Source organism: Castor canadensis, chromosome 5 (assembly GCF_047511655.1).
Source record: "Castor canadensis chromosome 5, mCasCan1.hap1v2, whole genome shotgun sequence".
NCBI lineage: Eukaryota > Metazoa > Chordata > Mammalia > Rodentia > Castoridae > Castor > Castor canadensis.
The window spans coordinates 50218687-50232329 of NC_133390.1; the positions used below are offsets into that span (position 1 = coordinate 50218687).

The following is a 13643-nucleotide window of genomic DNA, read 5'->3' on the forward strand; positions in this document are numbered from 1 at the left end:
CAGGTGAAATAAGTGGAAAGGAAAGAAAGAGAAATATTTATAGGGAAGGGATATGAATCATTCTCCTACTTGATCCTCTGCCGCTCTAACAATGCCAAGTGACCATTTTTCTTTTTCCCTGTGTGGCTCTCTTCTATATATTAAATCAATCAAGGGCATAATCCCTAAAACCTGTTTTCCATGCTGGGGGAAACTGATCAACATAAACAATAACGATTTATTTAAGAAGACAATTTTGATTTGCTTATATTTATCATATTATATTATATTCAATTATAGACTCAATTATACTAACCTTAATAACTGACCAATCAATTATATTAACTGTCTTTTTGAGTAAAGCATACCACTTCAAAGAACAAAGGGCAATTAAGTGTGGAATATATTTAAGTGGACAAATGTAAATGAATGTGCACAAGAGCTTTGTTAGTTTTAAATGAGAAGATTAACATGGCACTCTCTGTTAATCATGGAATATGAATGTCTGCAATCAGGATCACCCTGGCAATAGACTACAAACAGACTGCTTCCCTTAGAAAAGAAATACCAGTAGACTACGCACCCTGTTAGGTAGTCCACTACGACTCCCTGTTATTGCAGCTTTTTCCCTTAGAAGCATTCTGAGAGCAGCCAGAGCTCTCTCCCTTTAGGAGCCCACCTTATAGGCATTGCTTGTGCTCTCGGGCCACCTCCCAAAAGCCATTCTCATGGCTTGGACTCCCTTTCAAACAAACCAAACCTCTCTTGTTCTCATTCCTTTCTTCTTTTTTTGGTGGGACTGGGGTTTGAATGCCACTGTCAGTCTTGCAAATGTGGTACAGTGGGGCACTTTACCACTTGAGCCACATGTCCAGTCACTCTCATTCCTTCAATCAAAAAAACTTCATCTGCCTCTGCTTCCTGGTGTCTCACTGTGTCTTCTTCATTCACTGTGGGCTGCCTTCCACTTCACTCATCTTACAATCATAGGCCCACAATGCCTGCCTAATCCATAGTTCTGAAGTCTAAGAAGTTCTTATAGCAAAGTTGTTCCTTTTTTTTTTTTTTAACTTACTTAAAAGCAAAACAGAAAGGGACCTGATTGAAGCACAGTTTTTATTTAATTGTGCTTAGTATGACTATTCTTACTTCCCACTGTAAACACACCAATATATTTGTGATCAATGTGTATGTACATTTTTACATTTCTAAAATATAAAAATTGCTGAATTCTGAACCATTCAGCCCAAAGGAAACAGATAGTGGGATTCTGTCCCTACAATGTCAGGTAAACAGCCACATCACTGCCATTGTTTTTCACCACTCTTCTCTTCTTAAGACCCTTCCCTGCCCCTCCTCCAAACTCTTTCTTTCCTGGTTCTCTCCTACCTTTTTTTAATATCAATAGCTAATGATTCCTGTTTCTCTCCCATTCTTTACATGTAACTGTATACCCAAAATATTTGATTGACAACCTCTTATTTTCTTACCTATGCTTTTTACTGAATAATCTCATCTAAGATTTAACACCATCTCTATGTAGACAGATGACTCAAATCCTGACTTCCATTTAGAAATCCAGAAAACCATTTTCAACCACCAGTTAGATATTCCCACCTGAAAGTTCTACTGGCCTTGAAAACCAAACAGGTATAATCCCAAATGTTTATAACTCCCTTCATATTCTCCATTTTAATCAATGGCATTATCATTTACTACTTGCCCAGCTAGAAATGACAGTGTCATTCTTCTCTCCAGAACACCATCTTCATTCCTACATCTCACCAATTCCATCTTTAGAGGATGGTGGCAATAACCATGAAGCATTGTAGAATGGTAGTGACAATAGTATAATCTTAAAGTAGTAATTCTCTGTCCAGCTCATCCCAACTCCTACTTTGATAAAAATGATAATGAGGGGAATTGTTGCCTGTTGTCTTAGCTCACCTAATTCTAAATATATTGTACTATTAATAATACATCAGAAAAAAAGGACATATTCATAAGATGAATGTCCCTGTTCAGGCTTTTCCCTACTGCAAATCTGAAAATATTTTTAAGTATGTGATCCAAGTAAATGATTGCTTTAATTAACTGTAATTCAATGATCTGTTTTAAACAATAGGGCTCAGTTTTAACTTAGAATTAAATATTCATTCTTAATTATCTTACATAAAAAGCTTATTTAATTGAAAACAGTAGAGTAACTATAAAAATGCTTAAGTGTGTGACTTCAGATAAGAATTTACCAAAGAGAGTACACACACAGAATATTCATGAAGATTTGTATAGCTTGCTGAAATCTCGATTTTCTTCCTGGTTCCCTCCCAATGACTGAATCTATCCAAATGTCTTCTGGCCAGACAGTGACCACAAAGCCAAGATAGATTCCATGTAGAGATGAATTCACAAGGAAGACAGCTCTGTTGAACCAGGCACTGTGAGTTGGAACTCCAACTTAAATGGCACCTGTTTGCTACCAGGGAGAGTCCTTTACTCTGAACTCTAAATTATTTCTCCAAGTCAGGCCAAGAGAAAAGTCAGTTATGTTTTGGTCTCAATTTGTCAAGACTCCTCATTATTTGTAGTAAGTAATTCAACTGAATGGTCAGAAGATTTTAAGTCCTCACTGGGTGCTGGGGTTTTTGCCTAGGACTTTAGAATAAAAGAGCTACATAATGAATTCTAGGCTGATTTCCTATTTGATATGGTTTGTTACTCTTCATATCTCTCAGCATACATTCTAAGATAAAAATCATAATAAATAATAATTCTGTTCTGAATTTAGCAGAACCTACATTTTAGGTTTTTACAGAAGAGTACTTTTCTAACAAACCAATATATATGAAAAATACTTGTAACTTATCCTCTGTTTTTTGAGGCATAACATCCATGGATCTGGTAAACAAGGTCTTAAGTTCATTAGGATGCAAACCTGAGGCTAGATACCACCCCAAAGCTGTCTGAAGGCAATAAACTCCAATGTTTGAACACTTCTGAGAAAACATAAATGTAGCAACCATTGCCTTATGATTATCCCTGTAGGCGTTCCACTCCTGTGGCAATTAGGTTACCTAAAAATCACAGGGACAGGGTCAACACTAGGTTTAGAGACAGAATTCTATCTCTGCACATGCAGACTACAGAACGGATGGAAGAGACCGGAACGTCTAGGCAAGTGTTTTTGCCCAAGTTTGGGTAGTAGTCGCTGTAGAAAAATTTTAACTATTAAAAAGAAAAAATCTAACTACCAGATATATTGATGTAATAAAATTATACTAACAATATTATCCTCTGTAATGAAAAGTAAATAAAATCACTTAAGTCTACTATTATTACCTACAATGACACAATTTTTCTTACTTTTTTTCTCTACAAAAATAAACTGACTTTTTGAAAGTGGGAATATTAGCTGTTTTCTTACTTTGTAGTATTGATTGTTCTGTTCAGTGATACAAATTTAAATTCTAGACTTCAGGGCTTCAACCACCAGCAACAACCCGACTATACCACTGCAGCATCTCAAACCATAATTTAAAAATTCTTTGGTTCTGGGAATATTCTATATGCTTTTAGGAATATGTAGCAACTTACAACAATTGTATATAAAAGGAAAGAGAAAAAACTTACAGTATTTTTAAATTTTCTAGTTAAAAATAAGCTTAATTTGTTTATGAGCATTGTTCAGCTAGCTGTCTTCCCAAGGTCACTTCAAGACTTCATGTAAGTGGTAGTGTTGGTAAGACCCATGAAATGTCTGAATTCTTGCAGTCTTTACTCTAGGTACTCCCACAAATGTGAGATTACTCTCCCCACAAGGACAAAAGGCTTCTCAGACCACAGGCAAAAAAAGCCATTTCTAACTAAATCTTTTTTTTTCTGAAGGAGTTTCAGGGGATTAAACACATGATAATCATGTGCTCTACTCCTGACCCGCACACTTGGTTCTCCAAATCTTTGTGTGTGTGTGTGTGTGTGTGTGTGTGTGTGTGTGTGTGTGTGTAGAGAGAGAGAGACAGAGAGACAGAGAGCAAGACAGAGAGACAGAGAGAAGTAGAGGGAAAGGGAGACAGAAACCTTAATCCAAGCACTATTGTTCCACAAACTTTTAAAATAAATTTGACAGGAAAAATAAAACCTCAATGTTGGATATAGTAAAATTTATGAACACCACTAAATGACTAAATATCATTGTTTCTAACTGTAAAATACCATTTTATCATGTTGTATGGAAAATTATTCTAATTTTTTTTTTGGTGGTGCTAGGTTTGAACTCAGGCCTTGAGCCACTCTACCAGCACTTTTTGGTGATAAGTTTTTTTGAGACAGGGTCTCGTGACCTATTTGCCTGTGCTGGCTTTATACCGTGATCCTTCTGCTCTTTGCCTCCTGAGTTGCTAGGATTACAGGCATGAGCCATCAGTGCCTGGCAATTCTATTTTTTTGTTTGGTGAAAAATTTGAGCAAAGCATGGTTTGGTAGATTTTAAGTCAGGAATAAGAGAACTTTAGTTTTAGGAAAAATATTCTATCCTTGACATAATTCTCTGCCTTTGATTATAATATAGTTTTACTACATGAGCAACTGGCCAACTCTTATGAGATTTCTGAAATAATCAGACCACAAATGATACAACAGGGTATTTGAACTTAAGTGAAATATTGACTTTGCACCCACAAACTCTCACGTTTCAGTGCATCTGAGTGGGACAGTAAAATGCATTTGACTTAAAAAGGAAATAAAGCATTTACCAGGTACAGGGTATGACACTTCTGGACTTGGTGACATTTTTGGTTTTGAAGTAGCTTGCTGGGACCCCTTTGGAACTGAAAGAGAGAACTCAGATTATGAGTCATTTGGGTTCAGCATCTCTCAGTTATGCTTAACATCGAAGGCATGACAATGAATAAGGGTAAACACTGATAAACCAAATATTTTTGATAAAAGAGAAAAGTGAATCCTAGACTCAAGAAATAAATCAGTTATCATTGGAGTCAATGAAAATTCCTGTTTTGAGAAAATGAAGCCCAAGATATCTCAAAATTTTAATAAAGCATCAGAGTAGGATGAAGAGTTTTTCAAAATCTTAATTTCAAGTGAGATAATAATGTAAGAGTGTCTTTCCTTTCTGAATATGTTTGCTTGAATTCTTCTTAGTCTCATGTCTTTCATCGGTGGTAAAGTAGGTAAAGTCAGTGGAGTCAGAGTAGAATCCTATGAAGCACAGGCAAGCTTAACGTCATCTCACTCAACAGCAGAAAGGTAAACAGACAATACAAAAGATGAGGGGTTCACCTACTACCCCTGAATTTTTCAGGCCCCAGCAAACACTCAAATGAACATATTCATTTGAATGAACAAAACTAAAATTGTCTCTCCACAACTTTTCCTTTGGGAAAACATGATGCTAGTGTAATAGACCCAGAAAAATGTACCTAACTTATAATTCATTTTATAAATTCAAAATTCTTTAAAAGGATAGGTCCTTTGTTTGCCAGCATAATGCTTGGAGAAAGGAATGGTCAATTACGTTTTAAAGGTAAGTAAATAGAGGTGAAGCTCAGAGTGGTGCCTGGGGTACATGACTATTATGGCCCTGGTTATTTATGGCAGACATGATCCCTATGTCTAGACACTCAGGCTTTCTATGTCCTATTTCTTCAGACCCAATTTTTACTTGCTTCTTAATTTTAAGTAAAAATCAGAAAACCTGTCTTACCCAAAGAGTTATAGTGAGAATCAAATGTAAAATGTCAAACTGATGTGGAAATTTTACTACTCTAACATTTTTTCTACTTCCCAAGGGTCTTTATAAATTTGGCATTGAAAAATCTGAGTATATATCTTGATTTTCATATTGCTTACCCCTACAAAAACTATGATATAAAGCTCTCTAAATATAAAATTAACAAGAGGATCATTACTATCCATGAGCACAAAAATCTAAAAATCAAACCTTACTGACTTATAAAATATTCTTGATGAATATTTTAAATGCCAAATATAGACTTAAATTTTGAGATCTCATTTATAAACATACTTTTAAGTTAAAATAACAAGAAAGGTTTCAATGCCTCATTACATCATTTGACTCTGAAAAAGTGGTAGATGCACAAAAGTGTGCTGCACTTTGAATTGTGCACTCTAGTGTTAGATGGAGTCTTTATTATCCCAGCATAATTTACACTGGCATCATACCTATGAACAAACATGTCTCAAATCACATCTTGAAATTTATGCAATCTAGTCAAAGGTAAGGGAAGAATATTTGAATGCTTATCTTTAAAATATTTTGTGATACATAAGTGTACATACACATACATGTTTGACAGACTACAACAATCTAGGATACTGTTTGGACCCATCAAGAAGGGTTCATATTCTCATTTTGGGAGGGAGAAATTGCAAATCCATTATTTAAAAAAATAATCATTAGAATGTATTTTGTGTTTTATGATCAGTTTTCCAAATTGTTCCCTTACACTAAGGAGCACTAATGAAGCCAGAATATGTGGGTTGCAGCTACTTTCCACTGGAGATGCTGATGGACTGGAAGCTGCCGCAGGAAGGACAATGTCAGGGGACTCAGGTGATTTGCTTGGCAACCCCTTCAAGGTTCCTGATTTAGAGTGTGGAATGCATTGAACCTGTGAATCTATCTATTCTGAAGTTGCACATCTTGTCAAGAAAGGTTTGCTGAAGGTCTAAATAAAAATTAAACAAATTTGAAACACATAAGAATAGGAAATTAGAGCAAACTCCTAATTTACTATACTGCAACATACTCAGAAAGAAAAACTTCTGAATAAAATTTTCCTATTAGTTCATCTTATTTATTTACTAACCATGAATTTATAGCCTGAACATCTTAACTCCTGGTATTTCCTATTTTTTCAACTTTTATATTTCAAAATTCATCAACTTTTCATGTTTTAAAATTTTCCATTTGTATTTTCTTTTCTACTCTGGTTCTATGCTGTAAACTCAAAAAAAAAAGTTGAGAGCTGTTTCTTATGTGCTTTTAAAATCTGTTCATTTTTAAAGTTAAATTTTTAGCTTCCTGTCAACAAATTTAATGCACTTTATTTATTTAATAACATGTTAATTTTTAAAGTTTTGATATATCTTATCCTCATTTTATTCAGTGTTATTTATTAAATAATCATTTTTTTCCAGGACTTTTTATATCTTAATGTTTCAGATGTATTTATCGGTATTTAAAATTTCTTAGTCTTTGGGACAATGTTGCTTTTATACCTTCATATATTCATGTATCAGAATATTTTATTTTCATGGTAAAGTTAGTAATTAATTAGAACAGACTTAAAAATACATGAGATAAAACAGACTTAAAATTGTTATCTAGATGGAAACATAGCATAGCCTTTTAATGAATTTTCCTTTCAGGAAAAAATTAATAATAGGTCAAATTTCTCTCAGAATCAGATATTAGAAACCATACCTAAAACTACAGTTTTTTTCCACCCCTTTGTAAAGATACAGTACTCATTGTAGAAGTCCAGAATTACTACCTGGATCAAGATAAGTTTTGATGCTGCTAAAAAAGGGTGTAGGAGGGTGAAGGTTGGTGAAAATATCATGTACTCATGCATGAAAATGGAAGAATGAGACATTTTGAATCTATTCCAAGAATGGGAGGAGGGGGATAAAGAATGATGGAGGGGTGAATTCAGCCATGATATATTGTAATCTTTTGTAAATGTCACAATGTGCCCCCAGCACAACAATAATATGATAAGATTCTGCCTTGTAATTTCTGAGGATGATAGAATTAGAATTAAAGTGGTCTTGAGTTGTACTGAAAAAACCACAAAGAATATATGAAAAAATGTAAATAAACAAACACACAAACAAATAAATACTTCCCTTTCTTAGACTGTTAATGGTAGCAAAGGCTCATTTCCTGGTATAGTGGGAGAGTATATCTCAGATATTTTTTGGAAGCAGACCACCTAATAGTGGTTATGTAAATTAGGTGATTGGCAGGGAGAAGCACACTCAGGATAGGCGAAGGGCAAGGATAATCTCAAAATAGGAGAGGAAAAGGAAATAAATAGGATACTCTTTTTAAGAAATGCCATTCTTGACCATCTCTTGTGGATTAAGCTCTTCCAGTGATGGACTTTTTGATCAAGTCTAAAATTAAATATACATTTTAGGTTACAGAAGATTTAAACAAGGGCTAAAAACACAATCTGCTATAATTCAACATAATGAGCCCACTAACCTCAAAACTTCCAAGTTAAAACAAGATATCTATTTACCTGGTTGAGTTTGTGGGATTCTTGGGTGTGATGATGTTTTTGGCTTGGGAGGAGCACGTGGTGTCTGCCTGGGAGCTAAAAAACAGACATAAGTTTGGAGCTCTTGAGCCCTTCATGAATCATAGTACCTAAGCTTAAGGAAACTCAAAGATGTTTGTAGAGTGACTGGAGACCAATATACATAGCACTTTCTATTAAAGCTCCTAAAAGTCTAAAAATTAGAGGAAGATAATTTGTTTACACAGAAAGAAAAAGCACATTAAATGACACCCAAGATATTTAGCTGGCAAAAAGGAACTGCCAAAATTTTAGAAATATCTATTTTAAATACCTCTTAAATGAGTTGAAAATAAATTTCATAATGACAAGAATTCATTCTTATTATAAGTTTACCTCATTTCATCAGAATATCCGGACTACTATTTAAAATACAAATACATACAGTTTTTTCCAAATAAAAGACAAACTTACCAAATTATATTATAAATATAGAATGCAAGTTAATAGTAAGTCCTAATGGAAAAAAATAATCTTACTAAACAAAACACAATTTTTATTGGTTATATTGAGGAAGAAAAATTGAACACCAAAATACTTTTCTGGTCAGGGGAAGGGTGCTTATTCCTTTGCTGGGAAATCCCTAAAGATGTTAACATTCAGTGTAAAAACCAATCACTTCTTCACCAAGAAAATTATAAATATATTCTGACAAAGGAAAGGAATTATCAGGTGCAAGGTTTCAGCTTGTAGGAATATCTCATTTGACTGACCTTAAAATGTGTTTGGGGGACAAAGAGAGACAAAAGGAAAGAAAATGGTGTCAGTGTCATGCAATCCCACAACCCTTAAGAGAGGCTTGCTGAAAATAAGAGTTATTAGACACTAGAAATTTGATAATGAGATAAAAAGAAAGAAAATGGTGTCAATGTCATGCAGTTTCAGATACCTTAGGAAAAATTTGCTGAAAATAAATTATGAGACACTAACTTGTGAATGATTCTGCAGGGTCCTGACACTAAACCAAAATATACAAGTTATATAATAGCATCAGTGGAATGTGCTTGCCTGTGGAGAGATGAACACCAAGATATGTGACAGGTTACTGCAGCTTAGGTGCCTGGCCATTTACAGCTCCATTTGCCAATCAGAGTCTACATACCAGCTTTTTCATCAAAAGTTACATGATTTTTGAGAAGCTTTCTAATCCTAAAATTTGATTATTTAAGTTTGTTATAGTGATTTTCTGATTCACAACTCCTTGCAGAGAATATGAGACCATGTGAAAGTAAAGCCATGCCATGAAGAAATTCCATAAAAAGTGATGGAGAATAAGAATCACTAATAGTAGGCTGGGCATGGAAGTGCACATCTGTAATCCCAGCATACTCAGGAAGCTGAGGCAGGAAGATCAAGACTTAGAGACCACTCTGGACTATATAGCAAGACCCTATCTCAAAAAATTACTACTGTTAGTGTCTGAAATTATTATGGCTACTGAAGACAAATGCTGGACAAGTTATGTATAACTGATATAGATTACATTCATGAAGTCAGTGTAGATTTTTGGAAGATATTAAACTATAGAGCTTATGGGCAACATTTAATTGGCTGCTCCAAAGTACAATAAGTAAAGTTAATATCCTCAGCTCCCTTGGAAATAGACCATGTAAAAATAGTTTAATGGCAACCAAAGCAGAAGTTTGAGCTGTTTTTTTTTTTGTTTCATTTTTTTGGTGGTACTAGTACTAAGGTTTGAATGCAGGCCTTGTGCTTGCTGGGCAAGTGCTCACCTCTTGAGTCATGCCTTCAGCACTTTTTACTTTCAGTTGATTTTTCAGATACGGTCTCATACCATTTGTCAGGCAGGCCTTGGACCATGATACTCCTATCTATGTAATCCCAGATAATTGGGATTACAGGTGTATGCCACCATGGCTAGCCTATTTGTTGAGACATGGTCTTCCTAACTTTTACCTGGAGTGACCTCAAACCATGATCTTCCTTTACAGGCAAACTGCACCTGCCCTAAATTTGGGCTTCTTTATGGTAAACTTCTATTCCTTGGAAACCTGCAGGTATTAAGATGATTGTTCTTTATAAGAAAAGGCACATAGTTATCTATGTGGGTGATTTATTTTTATTCATTTCAGACTCCACCACCAAATAAACTTTTATGACCACCAAAGTTTCAGTTTCTCTTATGAGTATATAGCGAAATGGCTAAACATCACAGGAAGGAATTGATAAAAGGGAAACCGCTGAATAATGACAAGGTGACTGGCCAGTTCTACCTTTTTTGTGAATTGTATGGTGATAGCTGATTCCATAGGCTTTTTTTAAAAACCTCAAATCACAAATTAGGCATCTTAAAATACTTTTTACATAACCACAGATAGTCATAAAACTAGTTGAAAAGATGAAGTAATTACAGTTAGGGGTGTCTATGTTTAGAAATAGAAACACTCTTCCTCAGAAACATTCCTATTTCCTGAAATAAACACTTGACAAATAGTTGAGAGGTATTTTTCAACATTATGATAAAGAAATAAGCAATACTGCCATTTGAGAGATTATTAATAACAGATGGAGAGGTGGTTCATCAGACAGGTAGGCTGACCCATCAAAGACAGGGTACAGTGATAAAGTCAGGGCTTCTGATGTCCAGAAGGGACCATACTGTTATTCTGCAAACACTCACCTCAAATATGAAATACAAAATAGTGTATTTACCAGGTTCAGTCTGAGGCTCATCTGGACTGGGTAGGATTATAGTTTGGGAAGGCAGAGGTGTTGTTTCTATGATAATTGAAGGAAAGTATGTGGGGTTACCATAATGCTGAACACACCCTGATCATAGAAAACAGATAGGATGGTAATAAACCAATATCAAAAATAAGGAAAACTGTAAGTTTGCAGCAAACATTCCTATTTCATAATTCATTCAGTTTTAAAAATACTTAGGGACACCAGATTTCAAAATACATTTGAAAAAGCGATAACATTACTTTAAAGTTTTCACACTAGGATACTACTTCCTTAACAATTCTAGAGAAATATACTCAGTAGGAACCACAAAGGCAAAAGGTAATAAAAAATTATAAGTTCAAGTTAAGAAGCATGTAATTTCACTTAAATAATGGAAAAAGAATCAGACAAGTAAATGAATATGATGAAATGAGTATTATTGGAAAGTATGCTGCTAAGTCAGAAATTAAAAGTGGACCACTAAACAAAAAGTATTGCCTGAAAAATTCAACACAATGCCAAACTGACACATATTCAATATTAGGGAAAAAGATGCTTTGGATGCACAGTTTGTCTGACGTAAGTATGGAAAGAGAACAAGGTCCTGATACAAAGCAGAGGAGAAGAGACATTTTTTGACAATGGTTATGAATAGGAGCACCTAGAAAGGCAATGAGTCACGTGACAAGGAAGGATGATACAACATGAATTCACAAGGAGAGAGACTCTGAGGTTCTCAGGTGGTGGTGCAATGAGGACAGAGAACACATGGGCTGGGTTGCTGAGGTTGTCATTACCTAGCGAAGTCTCAGGAGGTTCAGACACATATGTAATAGATTCCACAACTGTATCAAAACAAGGGAGAACAATTATAAAAGCTGTAAGATGTGAAACTGTATCAAGTATTTCTGGAACACGAACACAGCTCATTCTCAAGAATTTGTATCATAATTTTGCAGGCAGGACAATGGATTTAGTAAGAAAAAAAAACCATGAGGAAATCCTATTTTATGACAATCCTTCCACTAACATTCATGTTTAAACTGACTATCAAATGTTATTATGCTTCAATATTTAGACACCAGCAGAGAAATGGGAATTTATTTCTCACCTTGATTTTCAGAATACAAGAACATTGGAAGCTCTTCAAATCTGCTCAATCAAGTACCACAGCTTAAACAGTCACGTTCTATGGATGTGACAAGTGCTAGTTAAAATGTGTTAAATAAGTGAAGTGAAGCATGAAAATCTTTACCATCCTCAGTTGTTGGATCCTCTGGCCTGAGAGGTGCTTTGGTAGTGGGATATACATAATATCTCTCAGTTGGTGCTAGGGAAGAAAGTGGGGAATGGCTGGTTAGTGGTGGGTAGCCCAAACCCACTGTCATGGAACCTTTGCACTTAATTTGAAAACAGGTTACTTATCTTAAGAAAACATAGTCTTGAGGGCATTTAGCATTCTGGTAAATTATGAAGATTACTGTGATTTAGTAGGCAGGAAACAAAGGCAGTGTGCTGTGCAGGAAAGCACATATGCATCCCACATGTTAACTGGCAGAGTCTGCCTCAATTACTACCTGCAGCAAAGATTATTTTCCTTCCCTACATTTTTCTGCATAACGATTTTAGTAAGAAAAAAGAGGTATAGAATGAGCCCTTAGGGAACACGGATTAATTCTAAAAATGGTATGAAAATGAAAGTCAGATGTGCATATATGTACATATTCATATATACACATATATCAATGTATTATATTAATAGTGATTCAATAATATTTTAAATGTTAATGTTTCTTTCAGTGAGAGGAAACCAAATAAGGAAACTGTGAAGCTTGCAGAGCAATACATTAAATGCTAGCATGATGTGCTATATATAAGGATTCCAAAGACCCACTGGATGAGTGCAGACACGATGTGGGAACAGGTGGCTATGAAATGTCACAAAAGCATAGGACATTCAGTGATGACTTTTGCAATGAGATGGAAAAGCACATATACTTGACTTCCCACTTGGGAAACATTTTTACCTATTGTCTCCTTTGATGACCCCATGCTAAATGTAACCGATTCCAGAACATCAGAAACTAGCAAAAGACAAAATGATACAATTGATCAATGATGGGTTGCTGTGAGCATTAAATAAACAAGCTAAGTATTTAGAAAAGTGCCTTGCTTGTGGCTCAATGTCAACTGTTTCAATAATAACAATGATATCAATACTAACACCAAGGGAAGCCCTAATAACAGAATTGAACTCACAATATTATAACTTCTGTAGGTTACTGTTAGTAGCCGTACCTCATTCTTTCAAGATGAATACCAAAATGTTGTTTTATCTAATTAAAAGATACTCAGAAGAGATGAAAAGAAATTACAGTCCTATGCTAGAAAAAACAGAGTACAATTTTTCCAAAATAAATGTCAGCAGCAATAGCATTGATAATACTGATATTAAAATTTTGTTTTCAACTTTGAAGGGCAGTATATTTTGTTTAAAAAGAAGTTTTTTTTAATCTTTACTGAAATGAAAGCTTTCACTTTCCTTGATGGTCACAATTGAACTAGCATTCTTTTCAGATGGTAGAGCACAAATTTAGCTTACTACTGAAGAGAACCACAAATTTGTAACAGCTG

The 13643-nt window shown here is 34.8% G+C and overlaps 1 protein-coding gene across 19 annotated transcripts in view; it reads right to left on the minus strand.

The window, feature by feature from the left end:
- Abi3bp (ABI family member 3 binding protein) overlaps positions 1–13643 on the minus strand; it is a 242276-nt gene that overhangs the window by 57663 nt on the left and 170970 nt on the right. For 16 of the 19 annotated variants that reach the window (XM_074073007.1, XM_074073003.1, XM_074072995.1 and 13 more), the window contains 6 exons: positions 13037–13093; positions 12265–12339; positions 11807–11854; positions 10995–11060; positions 8265–8339; positions 4731–4805 (listed from right to left, as the gene is read on the minus strand). In XM_074073007.1, coding sequence (XP_073929108.1) covers positions 4731–4805; positions 8265–8339; positions 10995–11060; positions 11807–11854; positions 12265–12339; positions 13037–13093 — 396 coding nt within the window. The remainder of the gene's footprint in view (positions 1–4730; positions 4806–8264; positions 8340–10994; positions 11061–11806; positions 11855–12264; positions 12340–13036; positions 13094–13643) is intronic. The other 3 variants (XM_074072993.1, XM_074072999.1, XM_074073008.1) reach the window with 3 other exon arrangements.